Raw genomic sequence first — 22840 nt, 5'->3', positions numbered from 1 at the left:
TACCTTACCTCTTTTTCTTGCGCTAGTGTTTGCCTCAACTGTACTTTTAGCACCTCTGTCTTCGTCTGGGTTGTCTCCTTACGTTATTAATTGAGTGTCTCTTTTGTTTCCGCCTCGGCTTGGCCGAGGCAGTCTAGAGCGCGTATCTCAATCGTGTTAACGCTTCTAAGGCATTTTGATTGCTTTGCAAGTATTAACTGCGATGGTCGTGATTGCCGCTCTTGTCGGTGTGACAGTGTGAGCTGGTATCCGCTTCTTCATGAGACTGCCGTGGCGTCTACCACTTGGAGTGACTGCGACGGCGTCCAACCTCTTGGGGTGACTGCCGTGGCGTCTACTACTTGGGGTGACTGCGACGGTGTCTGCTTCTTCATGAGACTGCCGTGGCGTCTACCACTTGGAGTGACTGCGACGGCGTCCAACCTCTTGGGGTGACTGCCGTGGCGTCTACTACTTGGGGTGACTGCGACGGCGCTGTTTCTTCATGAGGCGCCGTGGCGTCTACCACTTGGGTGGCTGCGACGGCGTCCAACCTCTTGGGGTGGCTGCCGTGGCGTCTACTACTTAGGGTGATTGCGACGGCGCCGCTTCTTCATGAGGCTGCCGTGGCGTCTACCACTTTGAGTGGCTGCGACGGCGTCCAACCTCTTGGGGTGACTCGCCGTGGCGTCTACTACTTGGGGTGACTGCGACGGCGCTGTTTTCTTCATGAGGCCGTGGCGTCTACCACTTGGAGTGGCTGCGACGGCGTCCCAACCTCTTGGGGTGATCGCCGTGGCGTCTACTACTTGGGGTGACTGCGACGGCGCCCGTTTCTTAATGAGGCGCCGCTCTTGTCGGTATGACGGTGTGAGCCGACATCGCTATCGACAAAGACTCGCCGCTCTTGTCGACATGACAAAGTGTGAGTCGGCGTCGTCGCACGCTTCCTAGTGACTATGGGAAGAGTGAACATTTTGATGGAAGACTTGGATGATTTTTATTTAGGTAAAAACATGCGTCGGGGTGCCCACAGCTGTTTTGGACACCTCCGCCGCTACATAGGTTATTCCCGAGATTACCAGCGTCCTAATGGCCTGTCGATGGCACGACGTCCTAGTCAGCCGCTAGTTACATCCATGAGGTCGCCCTCCTGTTGTAAGGATAGACCTTTCCCTTTCTCTGATTTCTTGGCCACTTTGAGGGATTGCATGTTGCATCCTCTGGCGGCTATCTGGACGTTGACCACCTCGTCATTCTCGTCTTTGGAGACGAGCTTATGCGCTTCCCCCCGGTCCGAGACATACATCAGTGTTAGGGCCCGGATGGACATCACTGCGTCGGCCTCGCCCAGGGTGACTCGGCCTATGAGAACGTTGTAGGCGGACGAGCCGTCGATGACCACGAACTCAGCTAGGACGTTTTTAGCCGCATTCTTTTCGCCGAACGTCACCGGGAGTCTGATTGATCCCAGTGGTACCAAGCCGGCCCCAGAGAAGTTGTATAGTGGGTTGGTGCAGGGGTTCAAGTCCTTGACTTTCAGGCCGAGGCTAAGGAAGCACTCCCTGAACATGATGTTCGTGTACGCGCCTGTGTCAATCAGGCACCTCTTGACCAGGTGGTTGGATATGTCCAAATTGACTACAAGTGGGTCGCTGTGAGGAGCGATGACTCCTTCGTAGTCCTTCCTTCCGATGGTTATGTCGGGGATGTTGGAAGCGGGGATCGCTGTGTTGGGCACAAAGTTGATGGCCTGATATAGCTCGTTCAGGTGCCGTTTGTGCCCATGAGCGGACCCTCCGTTCTCGTTGCCCCCGATGACAACATGGATCACTCCTATCCGTTCGAAGACGGATTTCTTACCCGAGCGTCGGCGTCGTCTTTTGGCCTTTGGCAACGTACTTGCCGAGGCTCCCCTTCCGGATCAGCTCTTCAATGGCATTCTTTAGATGCGTGATCGTTGGTTAAATGGCGGTGTGGCCGTGGTACTCACAAGATCTTGGCTCGTGTCACCGTCACTTTTTGGCTTGGGGGTCTTTCCCACTTCGGCCCTCGCTTTTGCTCGGGAAAGACCTCGGCGGCCGATACGACGAGTGGGGTCTTATCACTATACCGCCTCGGTGGTACGTTCCCGAACTCCACCGGCGCCCGTCGAGTCTGTCTCTGGCAGGTTTGTCCGACCGTGACCTATTATTCTCACGGCGTCTTTCGTCGGACCGTGACCCGTTGTTGTCACGGCGTCTCTCATCCGGGTTGTCCTCCCGGTGACTCTTCTTTTCGGAGTGCTCGGCCTCGCTGGGCCCCCAGGTCTTGTGATAGTCCTCTACCTTGATGGCCTGGTCGGCCATTTTTCTAGCGGCGTCCAAGTTCAGCCCTCCGCACTTGATGAGCTCATTTTTCAAGTCTCCCCTTGGGAGGCCCTTCATCGCCGCAAGGCCGCCAATTCGGGATTAATTTCTCGAATCTGCTTTGGACCTTCCGTCGAACCTCTTCACGTAGCTTCGTAGAGACTCGCCCCCCTCCTGTTTGATAGTTAGGAGGTCCGATGTCTCCACGGCCCTCCTCTTGTTGCAAGAGTACTGGGCTAGAAAGGCGTCTCTTAGGTCGGCGTAATAGTATACCGAGCCGTCGGGAAGCCCCTTGTACCAACTTTGAGCCATCCCATGCAAAGTTGTCGGGAAGACTCGGCACCAGACCTCATCGGGCTGTTCCCATACCGACATGTAAGACTCGAAAGCCTCAGCGTGGTCGGCTGGATCACTGTCTCCCTTGTATGATAGAGGTGGCAACTTGAGCTTAGTTGGCACATGGACGTCTAGGACGTAGGCGTTGAGGGGCTGTCTGACCGCGTATCGAACGACGCGCGGCGATCGGCTCCTCGCATTCCTAATCCGGCTCCTCTCCTCGTAGCGGGAGGGACTTCTTCTTCGACTCGGACTTCTTCTCCAACTCTGCTGAGTCGGACTCCTCTGGTTCCTCCGAGGTAAGCCTCGTTCGTGTTGCGGGGACGCTGTCCTCCCATGAGTGCGGGAAGGACTTAGGTCTACCACGCCCACTTTGGGCTCCCCCGGCGACTTGGCTGGGTCGGCTTCTCCCAATGCTCCGTTCAAATTTCTCGGAGTCACGTTTTGGGCCCTGGTCTCCTGGGCGTTTTCCGCCGCTCTTGTCGGCGTGACAGTGTGAGCAGGCGTATTACTAATTAGGTCCAGGACCATTTTCAGTTTTGCTATGTCAACCACATGTCCCATGATGGTGACCTGGTTGGCTGGCAGCGGTGTGTCCGGCGTTATGGGCATGCCGAACTCCGGTTGGATTACCCCGCGGTGGAGGGCCGCACGACTCGGAATTGTTGAAGGTGTCATCCTGGTGGAATGCGGTTTCGTCGGTTCTTACGATGCGTCTTGTTGTTTTGACATCTTCTTAGCTTTTTGGGTGGGTTTTTTTTTTTTTTTTTTTTTGTTTGGGAATGAATGTGACTAGCTTCTAGTGTCTTCCCCACAGACGGCGCCAATTGTTCCGGGTGTAATTCCAGAGCAGATATAGTTACCACCCTTGGCTTGTTGAATGATGTCTTGAGTTGGATTCTCCTTTGGTCTCAATCGTTCCTCACGGCCTCTCCTGCAACAATGAACGAACTGAGGGCTTGGCTTTGTGCCAAGCGTACTCACTCCGACGCTCAAGTCAGTAAACTTAAGAGATAAGTTGTTACTTGGCTGAATGTGTATTGTAGAGAGATAAGGAAGATATTACCAGATGAATAGTGTATTTAGGTTTAGTTGTGTATTCGTTGGGGATCCTTTCCTCAATGAAGGTTGAGGAGTATTTATAGGCTTTCACCTTTTGTCACGTAGTGGCCAAGTGGCCAAGTGGCTAGCAGGTGGAAAGACTGATCTACCCCTCGGCCGAGGGGCCTATGGCTGGCCGGCGGATCTTGTTGTCGCCGCCGAGGGGTCTTGGATATGAGTACGCGGATATGTGTCCCATTTGGCAGGTTACCATGCCGAGACCAGGCTGACGGGCCGATGGGCTGCATCGGCTAGATTGTCCAAGTCGTTGACTTGCTGTGGATATCTTTGACCTTGCTCAATCATGTTGACTTGGTCAGCGGTGCAGAATATGCCCCATCAAGTACAATCTGCTCCCTTGCAATCTTGGAACAAACCTTCTAATAAAATCTGGCATTATAATCTGCTTTAGCTATCAGTTTATGCAGAAAGTGACCCCGCTGAAAGTAGACTCACAAAGAAAACTCAAATTTGAAATAAATATTGTCAATTGATTTTCAATCCAACTCGAATGAATCTAATCGATCGTTTAAACTGAACTGAATCCAAATTGAAAGAAACTCATAAATCCTAACTACTTAAACCTAATCCGATCGGACCAATGACGGAGCCAGGATTTGAACTCAACGGTAGCAAAAAATTTCAGCGAGGGCAAACGGGTTATGGTATAAGGAAAACTCGAATTTTTTTAAAACTTTCAACTAAAACTTCTGCGATTTCCATCCGTCAACGGGGGCGAGCGTCCCCTATGTAACACCCCGTAAATTAGAAGACCTTTATTATATTTTAAAAGTAATGTTTTAATCTATTTTAATTTTATATTAATTTATTTGAAATAAAATTTATTTGATAAAATATAATCTTATTTTATTTTGAAGAAATGTAATTATTTTTGATAGTTTAGAAATGTTTAAAAGTGATTTAAACTATATTTAAACCTTTTCCTTTGATAAAATAGATTTCGGATAAAAGTCGTAAAATTGGGATTTTCCCATTTCTTACAGTCGTTGGGTAAACGAGTTTGGATATTGGGCATATGAGTACTTAATCTTTTAGTAAAATCGTGTTTAAGAACTTTAATTTTCTCGGAAATCGCGTTCGACGAATATTTCTAATTTCCGTCGAAACGAACCAAAACGTAAACAAATGACCCATCTTCCCATGCCTTTTGGCTGGCCACCTACCCTCCATTTGTCCTCTCTTCCAATTTTCATTTCCTCCATAACTCAATCTATCTTCTCCTCTCAAACACCAAAAACCCACTAAAAATCCTCCTTACAATCCCTAAATCCACCATAAATCCTTCATTTCTCCACCAAATCTCATAAAAATTATATATTTGGAATCCTCTCTTCAATCCTCATCTACTAGTAAACTTTATTTTCATTTTCCCCAATTTTTGTTTAAGACACTTTTTTTAGGGTTTCGAATTTAAGCTTAATAATTGTATTTTTGTTGTTCTTATAGGTGAAAAATTTGAAGATGAGTTAGGTGACTCATATATTGTAGAAGATGATGCATAATTTTGGGTTTTAGAAGCTTTCTCAAGTTATTACTTGTCTTTTTGCTAGCTTAAGGTAACTATTCCGAGTTACTCGACGAATTAATGTCACATTAGTAGTTGTATTTGTTGTTTGTTGTTGTTTGAGACGATCTTGTTGATAAATGAATGAATGGAATAAGATGAGTATGCTTATGTTTAATTTATGTTACCCATTTGTATATTATTGTTTGAAACAAATTTGGATAAGGAATTATGTGTTGTGACAAGTCCGTTTTTTGGCTGGAACCCGTCAGTACCAGACCGGGATGGTTTCCAATGTTTCCAAAAATATGACAGATTGAACGGCGTCGAAAAATTAGGTGGTTTAGCCACTTGAATCACTCAATTCGGAGTCCGTATGAGTAAATGGCGTCGTTTTATCGATTAAAATTTATAGAAAAGTTTACCCTTGTGTGAGACGGTTATTTATGTTATTTTATTATGCGAGAATTTTGGGGAATTAGTTATTTTGTAAGTTAGAATGTTTTCTTTATGTTGATAGTGTTCACATGATAGAAATTGGAAATAACATGAGAATGATATTGTGATGAATTTTGTGATTTGGGCCAAAGTAGGCCAAGACTCTGAGCTGGGCCAGATTGACCGAACGAGTTTGGTCAAATTAGGTTTAAACCGGTCAGCCTCGATTTGACCGATGACCCGTCGCGGGACTCGGGTCGAGGGTTTGTCTTTGAGGTTAGATTGGTTGTTATTGGATGTTTTATGTTTATGCCTTGATATTTGTAATTATCATTTCACATGTTGGTTGTTGGATGCTTTGGATGCCTTATGCTTGAGTCTTATTGTCTCTTTGCCATTTTAGCTTGTTCTCATGGATTATGGTACCAGTGGTTAGCTGGAATTTGGATTATTATTGATATTGGAGATATTGTTGGATTGTCAGCTAAATATGCTTTTGCGAAGCCTTTCATATGCTAGGGTGTGTATGATCATTTGTGTGTGCAAGTTTGGACTCTTTGCTCTTTTTTTGGTTAATTGGGTGTCCTACTTGTCTTGTGTGGTGTGGACTAAAGTATTCAAGCTGGGACTAGGTCCTAGGTGAGTATTTCGGCCTTCATCATAGATAGGTCATTATAGTCTTTGACGAGTGTATGTTTGCGGCTTAATAGCCTTTGTGTCTTAGCTTGGTGGGTTTATATCCAAGTTAGGGCATGACCTTCTGACGTACTCGTAGAAGTATGTGGTCAGCTTAAGTACTAGCCAACCCTTTGGTGGACTCCTTAGGGGTACTCATGTGTGTGATCATGGGTCTTGGATGCGGTATTTTCCGCATGTCGCTAGGTCTGCGCAGGTTTAGGACTAGGGTGTTTACCTTACCTCGTGGTATAGACTCGAGGATTCTGAGTGACTATTGATCGTACTAGGAACTTATGCCTGTCTCTAGATATATTGTCCTTTCTTGTTTGATGATTCTATGAATCATAGAAGGTGAGATCAAGCGGCTATGGTTGATAGAGTTTGAATTCCTGGATGTTATGTGATTCACATGATAGTGTAGTATGAGTCGGTCTAGTATTCACATGCTAGGACTATGTGTTGTTATATTGTTGTTCACATGATAAGCATGATTGTCTAGCATCTATATGCTAAGGCTATGTGTTATTCATATTCATATTCTTATGTTTACATGTTATATTAATCATGACATTTCGTGGCTGGGAGAACTCAGAGTTACTCCCCACTGACTGTGGCTTTCGTATTTGTATAAAATGCGATTGACAGGTAGGTGATGCATATATGGGGTACATGGACGAGTTAGCGAGCAAAGTAACCTTGGCACCTAGATTGGCTTTATTTTATTGTGACCCTTAAACACTTTTTATGTCATATACTTTCTTTAGGGACATATGTCTCCCTTTTTCATATTTGGGTTGTATAACTTTGTTTCGCGACTTTAGCGATGTTTTATTTATGAGATTTATTTAGACCTTGCATGTTTGACACCTTCTCATTTGGATATTTTTATAACAGGTTCAGGTTTTAAAAATTACAGGTTTTTACCCAAATGAACCTATTACAAACATATCCATGCAGTTTTTATCTAGAATTATGTGTTTACTTTTCCGCAATAAATGAGGGTGTCACACCCTAGCTCTACCACTGTTTTTCACATATCATTCCTTTTTCTCAATTGATCTATTTCTTTCTTGAACCAAATCTATACTAACCTCGAGTAGCATAAACTCGATTAATTTTTTTATTTTTTTCTATTTTTTTTATTTTTTTTTAAGGTAAGAAAATTATGTTGATCCTCTAGGGTAGGACCAACCTATCTCATCCTTTCGAATGAGAGAGGTAAGTTGAAGCCACCGGCTTTCAAACCACCTCGAAAGAGTTGGACAAGAATGTCCAACAGAAGCCATAAAGTCAGCAACCTTGTTGGCTTCACGAAAGCAATGTTTAATTATCACTTCATCAAACAGATAAAGGTCTAATTTCTCCACTAAATCGAACCAACATCAAAACTATGGTTTAATAATAGAGATTTGATTTAACTCGATCCGAATAACCCGCTTATCATGTTCAAAAAAAGGGAGCAGACAAAGAAAGAACACAAATGGATCAGAAATGGCATGCTAGCAACCACTAGAATGATCATCCTTCATATCCCACATACTAGCAAAATGATAAGTAACCATATTAACTGTCATAACTACCAACCCTTAACTAATTACTGTCCTACTTTGCCACGTCATCAACTCAAACCATTCTCTATTCCCTCATCTTCGTTTACACTCAACTGTATTGCCAATGATTCTGTCTCCTCCTCGGCCGCCGCTTATGCCATCCTCGGTGTCAATCCCGACTGTTCTGCTGCGCAGCTGAAAGCCGCTTTTCGAGCCAAAGTACTTTCTTTTATTCAGTTAGTCTTGCGTGAGACTGTTGTATGTATATAACGGTCTTATATGAGTTTTTGTACTCGTATATTTAATTGCCTATCATCCAAATTAACTTTTTTTGTAAAATGCAATTTGGGTTTTATGAGTTACCTATTACTCTCCCCGTCCCAATTATTTGTTTACTTTTATTCTGTTACAGTGGATTGTTGATTACTGTGAGGATTGTTTCATTTTTGTGTAATAAGATTCTGATGAGGGTAATTGGGTAAATGAACTGTGGAGCAGGTTAAGGAGTTTCATCCTGATGTGAGGAAAAATGGGCAAGAGTCTGATTTGATGATTCGCCGCGTAATTCAGGCTTATGAGGTACTCCCACTGTCCCGGTCATTTGTTGTCCTTTTTCCATTTTTGGGTGTCTCAGTCATTTGTTGTTATTTCTATTTTAAGAATGAAATTGATGAATAATTGGCTCCCTCCTCTTTCCTCGGTCTTTGTGCCAAAACCAAAGGACAACAATTGACCGAGACGGAGGGAGTACTACTCTCTGAGCTCAATCTGTTGTAATTTGTACAGTAATCTCTATAATTGAGTAAACTGCTTATGTACAATGATCAGTTTTCGTCAATTTAGATTCAATTGCATTTTTGCTTCGAGTGAAATGAGGAATGACAGTTTATGCCAAATGAGTATAACCTATGCTTGATGGTTATGCAGATGCTTTCACAGTATAGCAGGTCAGAGATAATCGAAAGGTACGTCCTTTGTAAGTTGTATGTATCAATGAAATCCGCGGTAATTGAACATGTGTTGAGTTTATGGATTCAAGTACCTAAGAGGGGGAGGGGGTGAATTAGGTACTCTTTTAAAAATTTTAACTTCAACTTTATTGGATTAAAGTAAGTTAAGTGAACAAAAGAGATTTAGAGGATACTTAGAATAATATTGAAAGATTGAACAAGTATCACGATAAATGTTTGCTGAAGTATGAAAGCAACAATCGTTCGATCGTATCTATTTGTCTCGGTTTGTGAAGTATGATGACTGCAGACCAAATGCGCGATATGATGATTTAATTACTTCTAAGTTTAAGCGAAACAAAACAAACAAAGTAAAAGCAGCGGAAATAAAGAGAAAGCAATGAACACGAGATTTTTGAATTGGTTCGGCAAATACTCAAGTGCCTACGTCCAATCTACCTTTTTATTACTTTCCTTTAGTGATCTACTCCGACAACTAAAAGACCCTTGTAATAAAAGACGCCAACCTACTCCGGTTGCAAAGCTAGTACAAGAACTACTCCGTTCTTATGACAAGCTAACTCGCAATCTACTCCGATTGCCAAGAGTTAAAGGACTACTCCGTCCTAGAACTCAATACTCACAACCTACTCCGGTTGCCAACTCACAACCTACTCCGGTTGTCAAGAGTTAAAGACTACTCCGTCCTAAACTCTACTAACACACTTAAAATGTAAAGGATCAAGTTTCCACTAACACATTCTTAACAAAGAATAGAGGTGGACAACTTTTACAAGATCAACACTTTTAAGCAAGAGAGTTTAGTATAGAAAAGCAACAAGATAGCACGATTTGTAGAAACCGAAAGACACTTGAAGACTTTTAAAGGATTTTGCAAACAAACACGATTTTAAAGCTTTAAAAATAATTTGCAAAGTTGGAAGAATTAATTTGAGAAAAGTCTTAGGGATTTATGAAGGAGGCACACGGTTTATCTAGAGGAGGTGAGTGAAGGGGTTGCTAGGGTTTTGAAGGGTCAAAGACCTCACATGTGAAGACCATTTGCAACCACCCAACACTTGCACCAAAAAGGGGTCTTTTGCAAAGGTAAGAAAAGAGAAAGAAGGTTTGAAGGATAACCTTAAATGCTCATGCAAAATCAGAAAACAAAGGATGTGAGACAAGTCACATGATGACAAGTAAACACAAATATGGCAAAAAGCATTTCTTCTTTTCTTAAAGACCAAAGGATTGAATTTGCATAAAGAGGAAACATTTTGAAATAATTCAAACCACTCTTTAAAGACTACTACCTCCTTAATAAAAATCTGATTTTTATCTTTGAAAAATGATAATCACGTGAAAGCTTTTGAAAGATAAAAGGGACTTCAAGTTTCTCGAGTTGTGGCATAATCCAAACAAATTGTTTTGCGTGTGAAAGCAACGAATAAATGCCCTGGATCGTATTTCTATTACTCTAATATACTCTACTTTCTTGCTTGTACATTAGATGACACTTGACTTATTACAATGGATGATTAACAACTTCAACACTTCTTAATCCAAGCTTGATTACATCATTAATCCTGAAAAGGTAAACTAAGATAACACAAATCAAATGGGCATGTTATCATCAACATAAGGAACCCAACAAATTCCCCCTTTGATGATGACAAGCCCCAAACGAATGTATAAGCAATGTAAACACCTTGATTCAAGATTTTTAACAAGCAAGATCAAATGATAGAGAAGGGACAATATTACCTTACCAAGGGCAAAAGCTAGAATCAAACTATCAAGACAATTTTACATTGCCCCAAACAAGAGTCAAGCTAAGAAGGTTAGACAAGCCATTAGTTTAATCAATAAGCAAAGAGATTCAAAGCATGAGTTTACCTTTTCCCCCTCTTGACATCATCAAATGGATAGGGATGTCACAAGCATTAGAGTGCAGATATTTCATAAGAAAACACAAAAAGACACATGTAATTGTAACAAGGTAACAAGGTCAACATAAACAAAGATTAAGCATAAGTTAATCAAAGTTCAACATAGCTAAAGAAAGTTTAAACTACACCACCAAGCATTAAGATAACAAGTAAAGAAAATAGTCTTAGGAGGGCACAACAAGGTGGAACAAAAGGTGTAAGGCAAAAGACAAGTTTGATTATGGGCAAATTTAGGGTGCGGAAGTTTGGTCATCATTTTTGAGGATAATGAAGAGGATTGGAAAAGGTTGAGGTTTGACAATGAAGGGCCGAGTCACAGTCATCTCAACTGTTGCATTGGATTTTGTTATATTGAAACCACCAAGGTATGCATCGATTCAACTTCTCAACATATGATGAAAGAGCATAAACTTCTCATATTTTCCTTAGTACACGACATGTGATGGGGGAACATCAACTTCTTATATGTTGCTCTCATTTCATGAAAATTCTTGACAAATTTGATCTTGACCTTTGAGCATAGCATGACATAGGACATACTTTGTGACTTCCTTTCTATTTCTTCCAAATTTTCTATTTACTTCTTTTCTCAAGACCCTCAATTGCATCTATCTTGTTTCCAATAAGTACAATCACTTTGACATTTCGCATATTGCCTTCCGTTTTTTTTTTTTTTTTTTTTTTTTTTTTTTTTTTTTTAAAACTTTCCAACCAACTTCAATGTTCAATTTCATCTATCTCCATTTTTCGAACCAACTTCCCAATCATCTCTTGAAGCATATGTAGAACATGTAGTTGTTTGGTTCTTTGTTTCACATAGACCTTTGCGACGATGAAGTAGCTTTCTCCTTTCTTTTGTTAGCTTTCTTTCTTAGGAATCGGATCTAACTCGAGAGACTTAGTCGGATCCTCATTCAAATCAATTGGAGTTTCTTCAATTTCATCGACATTCACCGTAACGTTTCGGAGGAAGAGCTTGGGACAACAGTACTTTTCTTCCGACCTCTACTTTTCACCGTAATCAATTGGAGTTGTTGTTGTTGGTGGGTCAGATGAGATGGGTGGTGAGGTCATTCTTGTGGGTTTGATGGGTATTGTTGTGTTGAAAGATGTTTTTACCATGGTGGGTTAAAGTAGGTTAGTGGGTAGGTGAGATGGTAGGATTTGGGAGATGAAGAGATGGTGGGTTAGTGGATTTGGACGGGTAGGCATAGGTTTTGGGTTGAGATAGTTAATGGCCCATTAAATGTGGTAAGTGAGGTGGTTGGCCCAACTAGACAAATTTAATCACTCGAAATAAAAACGCAAGGTAGCATATAATAAACGTAAATTTAGATATGAGGTTGAGTGATTACCGACTCACAAATACGGTGTCAATTTTTGGTCCAAACATGATGTCAATGCACTTAGAACACTTAATAACATATATCCAAATTTAATTTAATCAATTAAGAGATTGTGTAAAACTCATACTAAAAATCACAAGCTATTAATTAACCCAATTTCTAGTCTAAATTTCTCAAAATGTTCTCTTGCAAGTGGCTTAGTAAAAATGTCGGCAATTTGATTTTCGGTCTTGCAAAAGATAAGTTTAATATGTCCTTTTTCCACATGATCTCGAATAAAATGGTGACGAATATCAATATGCTTGGTTTTAGAGTGTTGAATAGGATTTTTGGAAATATTTATTGCACTCGTATTATTACACATTAAAGGAATGGAGTCAAAAATAATACCAAAATCCAAGAGTTGTTGTTTTACCCAAAGGAGTTGAGAACAACAATGTGCCGCACTAACATACTCACTTTCGGCCGTAGAAAGAGCTACCGTGTTTTGTTTCTTTGAAGCCCAAGAAGTCAAGCAAGGACCCAAGAACGTTGCAATTCCGGAGGTACTCTTTCTATCCACCGTGCACCCCGCATAGTCCGCATCCGAAAAGCCTATAAGATCAAAAGGACAATGTAAAGGGTACCATAGGTAAAGATTTTGTGTTCCAATCAAATACCGAAGAATTCGTTTAACGGCTTTGAAATGTGATTCTTTCGGATTTGCTTGGAACCTAGCACATAAACAAACACTAAAGAGAATGTCGGGACGACTTGCGGTCAAGTAAAGAAGTGAGCCTATCATACCTCTATACACCTTATCACTAACATTCTTACCGAGTTCATCTTTGTCCAATTTGGACCCGGCTACCATAGGTGTATCATGAGGCTTACCATTAGTCATCCCAAATTTCTTAAGCATTTCCTTAATATACTTTTGTTGATGGATCATGATTCCTTCATTTGATTGCTTAATTTGGAGCCCAAGGAAGAATCCTAGCTCACCCATCATGCTCATTTCAAACTCCGATTTCATTAGTTCCGAAAAATATAAGTAAAGGAGTTCATTTGTTGCACCAAATATAATGTCATCAACATATACTTGTACAACCAACAGTTTCTGATTGTTGCTTCAAGAACAATGTTTTGTCAACGGAGCCTCTTTTAAAACCATTTTCAATAAGAAATTTAGATAATCTATCATACCAACATCTTGGTGCTTGTTTTAAACCATAAAGAGCTTTGTCTAATTTGAAAACATGGTTAGGCAAATCATTGTTCTCAAATCCCGGTGGTTGCTCTACAAAGACATCTTCTTCCAAATATCCATTTAAGAAAGCGGTTTTGACATCCATTTGGAAGAGTTTAATGCCTTTGTGAGCCGCAAAAGCTATAAGCAATCGTATGGCCTCAAGTCTAGCTACCGGTGCATAGGTTTCATCGTAATCAATACCCTCTTGTTGGTTATAACCTTGCACCACTAGTCTAGCCTTGTTCTTACGATTTCTCCCGAGTCATCAAGCTTGTTGCGAAAGACCCACCTAGTACCAATGACGGTGCGATTAGGCGGTCTAGGGACTAAGTGCCATACCTCATTCCTTTTGAATTGATTGAGCTCTTCTTGCATGGCAAGCAACCAATCCGCATCCGTCAAGGCGATTGTTACATTTGAAGGTTCAATTTGAGAAAGGAACGCATTGTGGGCACAATACTCATTGAGATGAGCGAGATTGTTGAGGGATGATCTTGTTCGAATTCCCGAGTTGAGATCACTTGTGAGATTAGTGAGTGGATGAGAGCTTTGATGTTTCCACTTCTTTGGAACAAAGGTTTCTTGTTCCCCCTCATTTGCATCGATCCGATGGATTGTTTCCATTGGCCTGGAAGGTTCTTCATCCTCACTTGTTTTGGTTTTCTTGATTACGGAGGTAGAAGCAACGATCGTTGGTCTGTTGCTTCGAGAGAGGAGTCGGAAGTACTACGTGTTCCCCCGAGTTCTTTGCTCTCCTTTGATGGCGGCAGTCTCTGTATCGGTTGCAATTCGATCTTTGGGAGCTTCTTCATCCGTGAACACGAAGTCTTTTCGAACAAGACCAATCTCAAATTCATCATCCTCATCCTCATCATCATCATCCATGTTTTGTACCTGTCCAAGCACACTAGATTCATCAAAAATGACATGGATGCTTTCTTCAATTAACAAGGTTCGTTTATTGTAAACTTTATAGGCCTTGCTATGATCGGAGTACCCAATAAATACTCCTTCATCACTTCGTGGATCGAACTTACCCAAATTGTTTTTACCATTGTTGTGAACAAAACATTTGCTTCCAAAACATCTAAAATATGAAATATTGGGTTTTCTTCCACGTAATGATTCATAGGGGGTTTTATTTAAAATACTCCTTATCATGACACGATTATAAATGTAGCAAGCGGTATTTACCGCTTCGGCCCAAAAGTTCTTAGGCAACTTACTAGTTAATAACATTGTTCTAGCCATTCCTTCAAGGGTTCTATTCATCCTTTCAACCACACCATTTTGTTGTGGGGTTCTAGGAGCCGAGAAGTTATGGTCTACACCATTGTCATCACAATAAGCACCAAATGATGAGTTTTAGAATTCGGTTCCATGATCGGTTCTCATTGAAACAAGTTTTAAACCAAGTTTATTTTGAATTTTCTTTAACCAAATTAGAAACTCATCAAATGTCTCATCCTTAGAGCTTAGGAAGAGTGCCCAAACAAACCTAGAGTAATCATCAACAATGACACACACATAACGACTACCACCTCTACTTCTAGTTCTCATTGGTCCACACAAGTCGATATGTAAAAGTTGCAAAGGTTGAGATGTACTCAAAATTCTTTTGGATTTGAAGGAACTTTTAACATGTTTACCTCTAGCACATTCATCACATACTTTATCAATGTCAAATTTTATATTAGGAATTCCTTCAACCAAATCAAGTCTTTTAAGGGTATTAAGAGTTTTAGTACTAACATGACCAAACCTTTTATGCCATAACCAAGGATCATTGTTCATTACACTCATGCAAGACATGGTGTGACCGGATAAAGAGTTCAAATTAGTTAAGTAAACATCTTTGACACGTCTTCCTTCGAGTATTAGTTCATTAGTAGTGGCATCAAAAATTCGACACATATTGGCACGAAATTCAACAACATTACCCTTATCACAAAGTTGAGAGATACTAAGGAGATTATGTTTCAAACCTTTGACAAGCCGCACATTGTCGACACAAAGTAAGGATGACTTACCAACTTTTCCAATACCAATTACTTCACCTTTCTTGTTGTCACCAAACCTTACCGTGCCACCATCATACGCTTTAAGTGAGAGGAATTGGCTTTTATCACCCGTCATGTGACGAGAGCATCCACTATCCAAGTACCAATTGCGGCCGCCTCTCACCAAGCCCTACACAAGATTAGTTTTTGAGTTTAGGAACCCAAATGAATTTGGGTCCCTTTTTGTGATCAACATAACTTGTGGTGTCTTTCTTAATGTTCATTTCATTTAAAGCTTTGGTGTTCTTGTCAATGTCATCAAAACGTTTTGTACATCCATTAAAAACATGACCATTGTCACCACAATAATTGCAAATGATATATTCGGGAAGACCTACATACTTCCTTCCTCTAAAATCGTTTTTAGGCTTCTGGATGCAACGATCGGTCATTGTTCCATTTGAACCCCAAACCAAAGAACTTTATCACATTTCTCGGTTTGATTCGTGAGGAAGTTTAACACGGTTTGACTTCCTTCCCATTTTTCGGTGATGTTCTTAGCATTAACAAGTTCATTGGTCAAGTCATGGACACGTGAGAGGAGATGCAAATTCTTTTCTTTTTCTCTCTTGAGTTCATCATTGTTATCACTTTCTATTGACAATCTTTTCTCAACAATGAAGTCATGGGTGTGGTTATTGAGTTTAGACACAAGATATATGATTTTTCCTTTAGACTCTTCATACTTAGATGTCATCTTGTCAAGTCTTTGGTTTAGATCAACGATTTCATCGGATCTAAGATGAGGAGAAGAGCTAGAAGTGCTACATTCGGGCATACCCTTTCGAAAGAAGGTAAGCCTATCATGAAGATCTTCTATTTCATTCTTGAGACAAACAACCTCACTCTTAAGACACTCGTTTTCATTTTCCAACCATTCACTCTTTCTTTTAAACTTGTCTAAATCGTGGTCGGAAAGCAACGAGTCTTAGACACTTTGTTTCTTTTAAGTCTACAACTTCAACTACAAGGTCATAGATCTCATTTTCAAGATCATCTTTGTCCTTCAAAAGATCATCACGTTCCTTGGTTAGAGAGGAAACTTGCATCACCAAGGTAGTGTTGACATTTTCAAGGTCGAGACATCCGTGGGGTCAACCTAAGACGCTCAAGTTCTTTAGTCAAATGTTTGTTTAACTTGTTGACTCTTTTGACTTCATTATATGCCTCGGATGTGACGGTGACGTGATCTGTTGCTTTTAGTTCATTTTTTGATTAAAGTTCACTTGAGCAATTTCCTCAATCTCATTTTGCATTATATCAAGCTTATCATTTTGAGACCGACATTTATCAAGAAGATGATCAAGAAACTTACATACTTTCTCTTTGGAGTAAGTTCTAGCCTTGGCCTTTAGATGATTTACCTCGTTGTCGGAATCGGAGTCGGAATCGTCGGGGTTAGCCATGAGGCATCTTAAATGTTCAAGTTTTGAGGTTTTTGAGACTTTTTCTTTACCATGATTTGCAAGACACATTTTAGCCTCAAGTTCCTCCTCGATGAGTTCCTCATCTTCCTCGGAGTCGGACATTCCCCATATAGCACTCATGACTCTATGTTTATAGTCTTTTTTAACTTTTTCTCTTTTTTCCTTAGATTTGATTTCTTCCCACTTGGGACATTCTTTAATTTGATGAGTTTTATCACCACATTTAAAGCATCCCACGGTGGAAGTAGGTCGTCTCTTATGAAAGCGTTTTTTCGAGTAATTATTAGTGAACCCTTTGTTTCCTTGACCATTGACCAACCCGGCTAAGTTCCTTGTGAACATAGCAAACTCGTCTTCCTCCTCATCTTCTTCATCACTTGGAGAAGATGTGAGGGCGAGACTCTTTCCCTTTGATGACTCACTAGAATGCTTATCGAGGTTAAACTCGTGAGCCATTAGTGATCCCATTAGTTCATGAAGAGATAAGGTTGACAAGTCTTTGGCTTCCTCTATGGCGGTGACTTTAGGTTGCCATTTAGGAGTTAGACTACGAAGGATTTTTCGAATGGTGTCCTCGGACTCGAAATTCCTTCCTAGACTATTAAGCTCATTAATAATACAAGAAAAACGAGAAGAGAAACTATTTAAAGACTCGTCCTTTGACATTCTAAACATCTCATATTGTTGCATGAGAAGGTCAATACGGTGTTTTCTTACTTGGGACGTCCCTTCATATGCAAGTACAAGGGAATCCCAAATAGATTTTCCGTAGGACACCGGAGATTCGACTAACTTCCCCTCACCAACACAACGTTGAAGAATCGACATTGCTTTGGAATTCTTTTCGGCAAGCTTGAAGTCGTTCTCATTGTAATTTCTTTCCTCTTTTGTCTTGGTGAAACCGTTAAGAATATCGGTTTCCTCAATGACAAGAGGTCCATTTTGGATGATGTTCCAACATTGATAATCGATACTTTTGATGTAATGTTCCATTTTGAGTTTCCACCAACCAAAATTCGAACCGGTAAAGACCGGGATCTTGGAGTGTTTCTCGGAATCCATTACCCACGAATCAAACTCTAAGGGGATTAGCCTCTATCAAGAGCACGAGGCTCTGATACCAATTGTTGAGTTTATGGATTCAAGTACCTAAGAGGGGGAGGGGGTGAATTAGGTACTCTTTTAAAAATTTTAACTTCAACTTTATTGGATTAAAGTAAGTTAAGTGAACAAAAGAGATTTAGAGGATACTTAGAATAATATTGAAAGATTGAACAAGTATCACGATAAATGTTTCTTTGAAGTATGAAAGCAACAATCGTTCGATTTGTATCTATTTGTCTCGTTTGTGAAGTATGATCCGGACAAATGCGAAAGTATGATGAATTACTTCTAAGTTTAAGCGAAACAAAACAAACAAAGTAAAAGCAGCGGAAATAAAGAGAAAGCAATGAACACGAGATTTTTGAATTGGTTCGGCAAATACTCAAGTGCCTACGTCCAATCTACCTTTTTATTACTTTCCTTTAGTGATCTACTCCGACAACTAAAAGACCCTTGTAATAAAAGACGCCAACCTACTCCGGTTGCAAAGCTAGTACAAGAACTACTCCGTTCTTATAACAAGCTAACTCGCAATCTACTCCGATTGCCAAGAGTTAAAGGACTACTCCGTCCTAGAACTCAATACTCACAACCTACTCCGGTTGCCAACTCACAACCTACTCCGGTTGTCAAGAGTTAAAGACTACTCCGTCCTAAACTCTACTAACACACTTAAAATGTAAAGGATCAAGTTTCCACTAACACATTCTTAACAAAGAATAGAGGTGGACAACTTTTACAAGATCAACACTTTTAAGCAAGAGAGTTTAGTATAGAAAAGCAACGATAGCCACGATCGTAGAGGCGAAAGACACTTGAAGACTTTTAAAGGATTTTGCAAACAAACACGATTTTAAAGCTTTAAAAATAATTTGCAAAGTTGGAAGAATTAATTCAGAAAAGTCTTAGGGATTTATGAAGGAGGCACACGGTTTATATAGAGGAGGTGAGTGAAGGGGTTGCTAGGGTTTTGAAGGGTCAAAGACCTCACATGTGAAGACCATTTGCAACCACCCAACACTTGCACCAAAAAGGGGTCTTTTGCAAAGGTAAGAAAAGAGAAAGAAGGTTTGAAGGATAACCTTAAATGCTCATGCAAAATCAGAAAACAAAGGATGTGAGACAAGTCACATGATGACAAGTAAACACAAATATGGCAAAAAGCATTTCTTCTTTTCTTAAAGACCAAAGGATTGAATTTGCATAAAGAGGAAACATTTTGAAATAATTCAAACCACTCTTTAAAGACTACTACCTCCTTAATAAAAATCTGATTTTTATCTTTGAAAAATGATAATCACGTGAAAGCTTTTGAAAGATAAAAGGGACTTCAAGTTTCTCGAGTTGTGGCATAATCCAAACAGCTGTTTGCGTGTGAAAAAACAATGATCGTCTGATTTGTTTCTATTACTCTAATATACTCTACTTTCTTGCTTGTACATTAGATGACACTTGACTTATTACAATGGATGATTAACAACTTCAACACTTCTTAATCCAAGCTTGATTACATCATTAATCCTGAAAAGGTAAACTAAGATAACACAAATCAAATGGGCATGTTATCATCAACATAAGGAACCCAACAACATGAAACAATTTGTTATGCATGTTTGTTTGGGACTGGTTTGTGTAATTGTATTCCTGTAGTTAGTTTCAAATACTGTGTTTCGATATATCTACTGCTCTCCCTTTACTACGCACATATGCTAATAACCAACACACTGATTTGCAGTGAATTCTTAGATCCTTTCGACAAACCAGAATGCGAGGCATTGGATGTTTTTGTCAATGAAATATACTGTGTTGGGAAAGGTACACATTTTTCTGAGTTTTAACATATTTGGTGTATTTCCTCCAGCTTGTTTGATGAGACTGTAGTTACTGAGGGAAGTATTTTTTGTGAATCGCACTGCTAGAAGTATTATACGCAGTAGTACATATGAATACGAACTAGAAGTACAGAATTATCGAGGAAACTGGATCTGTCAGACAGACCACTTGTTGGTTTGTTTCAAATTTCCTTGGCTTTCGATTTTTTTTTTTCTGTCAAAAAAAAAAAAAAAATAATAACCAGAGGAGTAACAGCAGGGATACTTGTTTGACAATCCGTCTCTTCGCCGCTGAACAGTTGAATACTTGAATCCAATTACTAAGAAATGCGTATGTGTAACAAATTACATTCCGAAATATGAAATATGTCAACATTAATCGGGAAAAATTGGAATGCAGGCCAATCCCAGAGAATTAGGAGCATTAATTATCTCAAAAATCGATAGTTTATAACCATTTGTGGTTCACTTACTGATCATGTTGGATTCTTGGCAGGATGTCCGTATTCATGTGTCAAACAAGCCTCGTATGCTTTTAACTTTTCTTCATCAGGAACTGCACGCGCAGTTTCTCAAGGTTTGTGAATCAGCTAAGAATGTCCATCTTTGTATCTCGAAAAGTTCTAAATCCTCACTAAAATGGTTTATGTTTGACATGTACAGGACATGGTGAAGACTATCAGGTCCAGTTAGCTGTGGGTCAGTGCCCCCGAAGTTGCATCCATTACGTCACTCCGTCTCAGAGAATTATACTAGAGGAGTTGCTTGACAGGTACTCTACTGCTGCAGAGCATGCAGATGATTGCTTTGCGACTCCTGATGATTACAAAGTTTTATTCGTAAATAACAGCAGTACTGTCTGTTTTTCCCCTCAACAGTATAGTGGACGCTCCATATGACACTTCGGCTGAACGGGAACTGCTCTACGGTCTCATTGTCAAAGCCAAGTACGAGAATAACCGATATCAGACACCAAAGAAACAGCCCAAAGAGTCTACTGAACAAGTTGACTGGCTCTGACACTGCCTGCGCAGTCATGCTGCTTGAATAAACATATTCTGATCAGTTAGGTGTGTGTTATTCATACGCAGCATTTTCATTTAGGTAGGTCGTCATGATCAGTTAGCTGTATTATTCATACGAGTATATATACGAGTAACTTCAACCAAAGAAGCCAATTTCATTGTGTAATTTTCGACTTATTATATCGTATATGATATAATAGTGTCACAAATTTGATTCATATTTACAGTAGTGTTTGGAAACTCGGAATTCATTTCATTTTCATGATTTTTATTGTAGAAATCAAAATGTTTGAATTCAATTTCAAATCCAATTCCAAAAGTTCATTTGGGAAATCCATGGAATTGGAATTGGGCGGGATGGATATGGATCTCGATCTGGGCCATGGATTTTTTTTTATTTGAAAAAAAGTAAATATTGTCATGGAAAATATTTGTGAGAAAAAATATCATAAATAAAAATATTGCGATGAAATTTGGAAAAAAAAATACCAAAATAGTGATGGAATTGAAATACTTCCTCCATTCAACTCCACTCTACCATATTTCCTTTTTCATCCATTCAACTCCACTCTACCACTTTCCATAAAAAGCAAGTAAAATGGCCTTTTTATCCTCATGGCAAACAATTATTTACACAAAATGCCACTAGTTGGCCCACATAATTACCCACTTTATGGACAAATTAATCATCCATCTCATTTCCCATTGTACTTTTATTATTACTTTATTATTTTCTTAACATTTGTGCAAATTGTACTATGGTAGAATGGAGTTGAATGGAGGAAGTAGGATTTATAAGCAAATTTGGAACAGGATTAACAAGCTATATATCACAAATTCTCATTGAAGACATGACATATCCGTCACTCTTGAGTGACGGATACCATTTTACCTCACAAAGTACCCACTTTTTCTCTCTCTGCAACACTATTCATGTGGTCCCCTTTCTCCACTAACCCATTTTGTTACCATTTTATCTCACAAAATATCCGCCACAAATGGTAACCCGTCACAAGGGAGACCAATTGGCTATATATATAGATAGGTAAATAAATCTGTAAACTTCTCTCAGCTAATCAATACCAACCATCTCGCATCAAATTTGCAGGACTCGGGAGTACCAACCGGAACTACAAACAACTCTCAATTTAGACGAAACTGAAATCTGAAAGTACAAATTATGTATAATTTAAAGGATTAATTGATAGGAATACTCCGAACTATGGATGTCCTGCTCAAAATACTCTAAACTCTATTTTAACTACCAATATAACCAACTAATACCCTCCTTCACTTTTATTATAATATGTGACCGGCCACCTGTTAAGTAAGTCAATAAATTTATAATCCTCCTTTAACCCCTCTTTTCCTTTTCATCTCTCTGTTAATCTATTCACCTAATCATACCATTAAGGAGGTGTTTGGTTCACTCGTGGATATGGGTTTGGAATCGGGAATCATACCTGGGTGGTATCGGGTTGGAACTTGATACCTCATACCTTGTGTTTGGTTCAATTTTGGGGAGTATGGGGTTAGAAATCAATCAAAGCTAAAAACTCTTCAAAATACAATATTTTTAATAATAATTTTTATACTATTAAATCATGTAGAGAAAATTTAATCAAATAAATATATAAAATGATTTTTTTACAATTGTTTTTATCACTTTTTAATATTTGTAATTTGATACCATGGGTATCAATCTCATACCCACCCTCTCTCCAGGTATGAAACCCATACCTCATGAGTTTGAGGTATGGGTATGAAACCTTCAATTTTGTCAAACAAACACACGGTATGGGTTTGGTTCATTCCAAACCCATACCTCATACCTATATTGGGTGAACCAAACACTCCCTAAAGCTCTTCACCTCTTCTCCAACACACACACAACTCCAGCTATTCACCTTTTCTCCAACACACACAACTCCATTATTGATCTAACTCCACCTTGCACTACT

The 22840-nt window shown here is 39.9% G+C and overlaps 1 protein-coding gene across 1 annotated transcript; it reads left to right on the top strand.

The window, feature by feature from the left end:
- Positions 1 to 7844: 7844 nt before the first annotated feature.
- Positions 7845 to 21119, top strand: LOC141622279 (uncharacterized). The gene is made up of 7 exons (XM_074438326.1): positions 7845 to 8174; positions 8454 to 8534; positions 8883 to 8920; positions 19758 to 19837; positions 20351 to 20431; positions 20518 to 20626; positions 20733 to 21119. The coding sequence occupies exons 1-7, from the start codon at positions 7848 to 7850 to the stop codon at positions 20872 to 20874; spliced, it is 858 nt and encodes a 285-aa protein (XP_074294427.1). The 5' UTR covers positions 7845 to 7847; the 3' UTR covers positions 20875 to 21119.
- Positions 21120 to 22840: the final 1721 nt, after the last annotated feature.

The sequence above is a fragment of the Silene latifolia genome, chromosome X, assembly GCF_048544455.1.
Source record: "Silene latifolia isolate original U9 population chromosome X, ASM4854445v1, whole genome shotgun sequence".
Lineage (NCBI taxonomy): Eukaryota > Viridiplantae > Streptophyta > Magnoliopsida > Caryophyllales > Caryophyllaceae > Silene > Silene latifolia.
Note: the sequence above shows the minus strand (reverse complement) of the source record. Positions and strands in the feature narration are given on the sequence as shown.

What these genes read in the sequence shown, in the direction of transcription:
- LOC141622279 (XM_074438326.1), top strand. Translation starts at nt 7,848, where the DNA reads ATGTTCAAAAAAAGGGAGCAGACAAAGAAAGAACACAAATGGATCAGA. An exon ending in TGCACGCGCAGTTTCTCAAG is followed by an intron (nt 20,432 to 20,517) that starts GTTTGTGAATCA and finishes TGACATGTACAG; the next exon opens with GACATGGTGAAGACTATCAG. An exon ending in CTAGAGGAGTTGCTTGACAG is followed by an intron (nt 20,627 to 20,732) that starts GTACTCTACTGC and finishes TCCCCTCAACAG; the next exon opens with TATAGTGGACGCTCCATATG.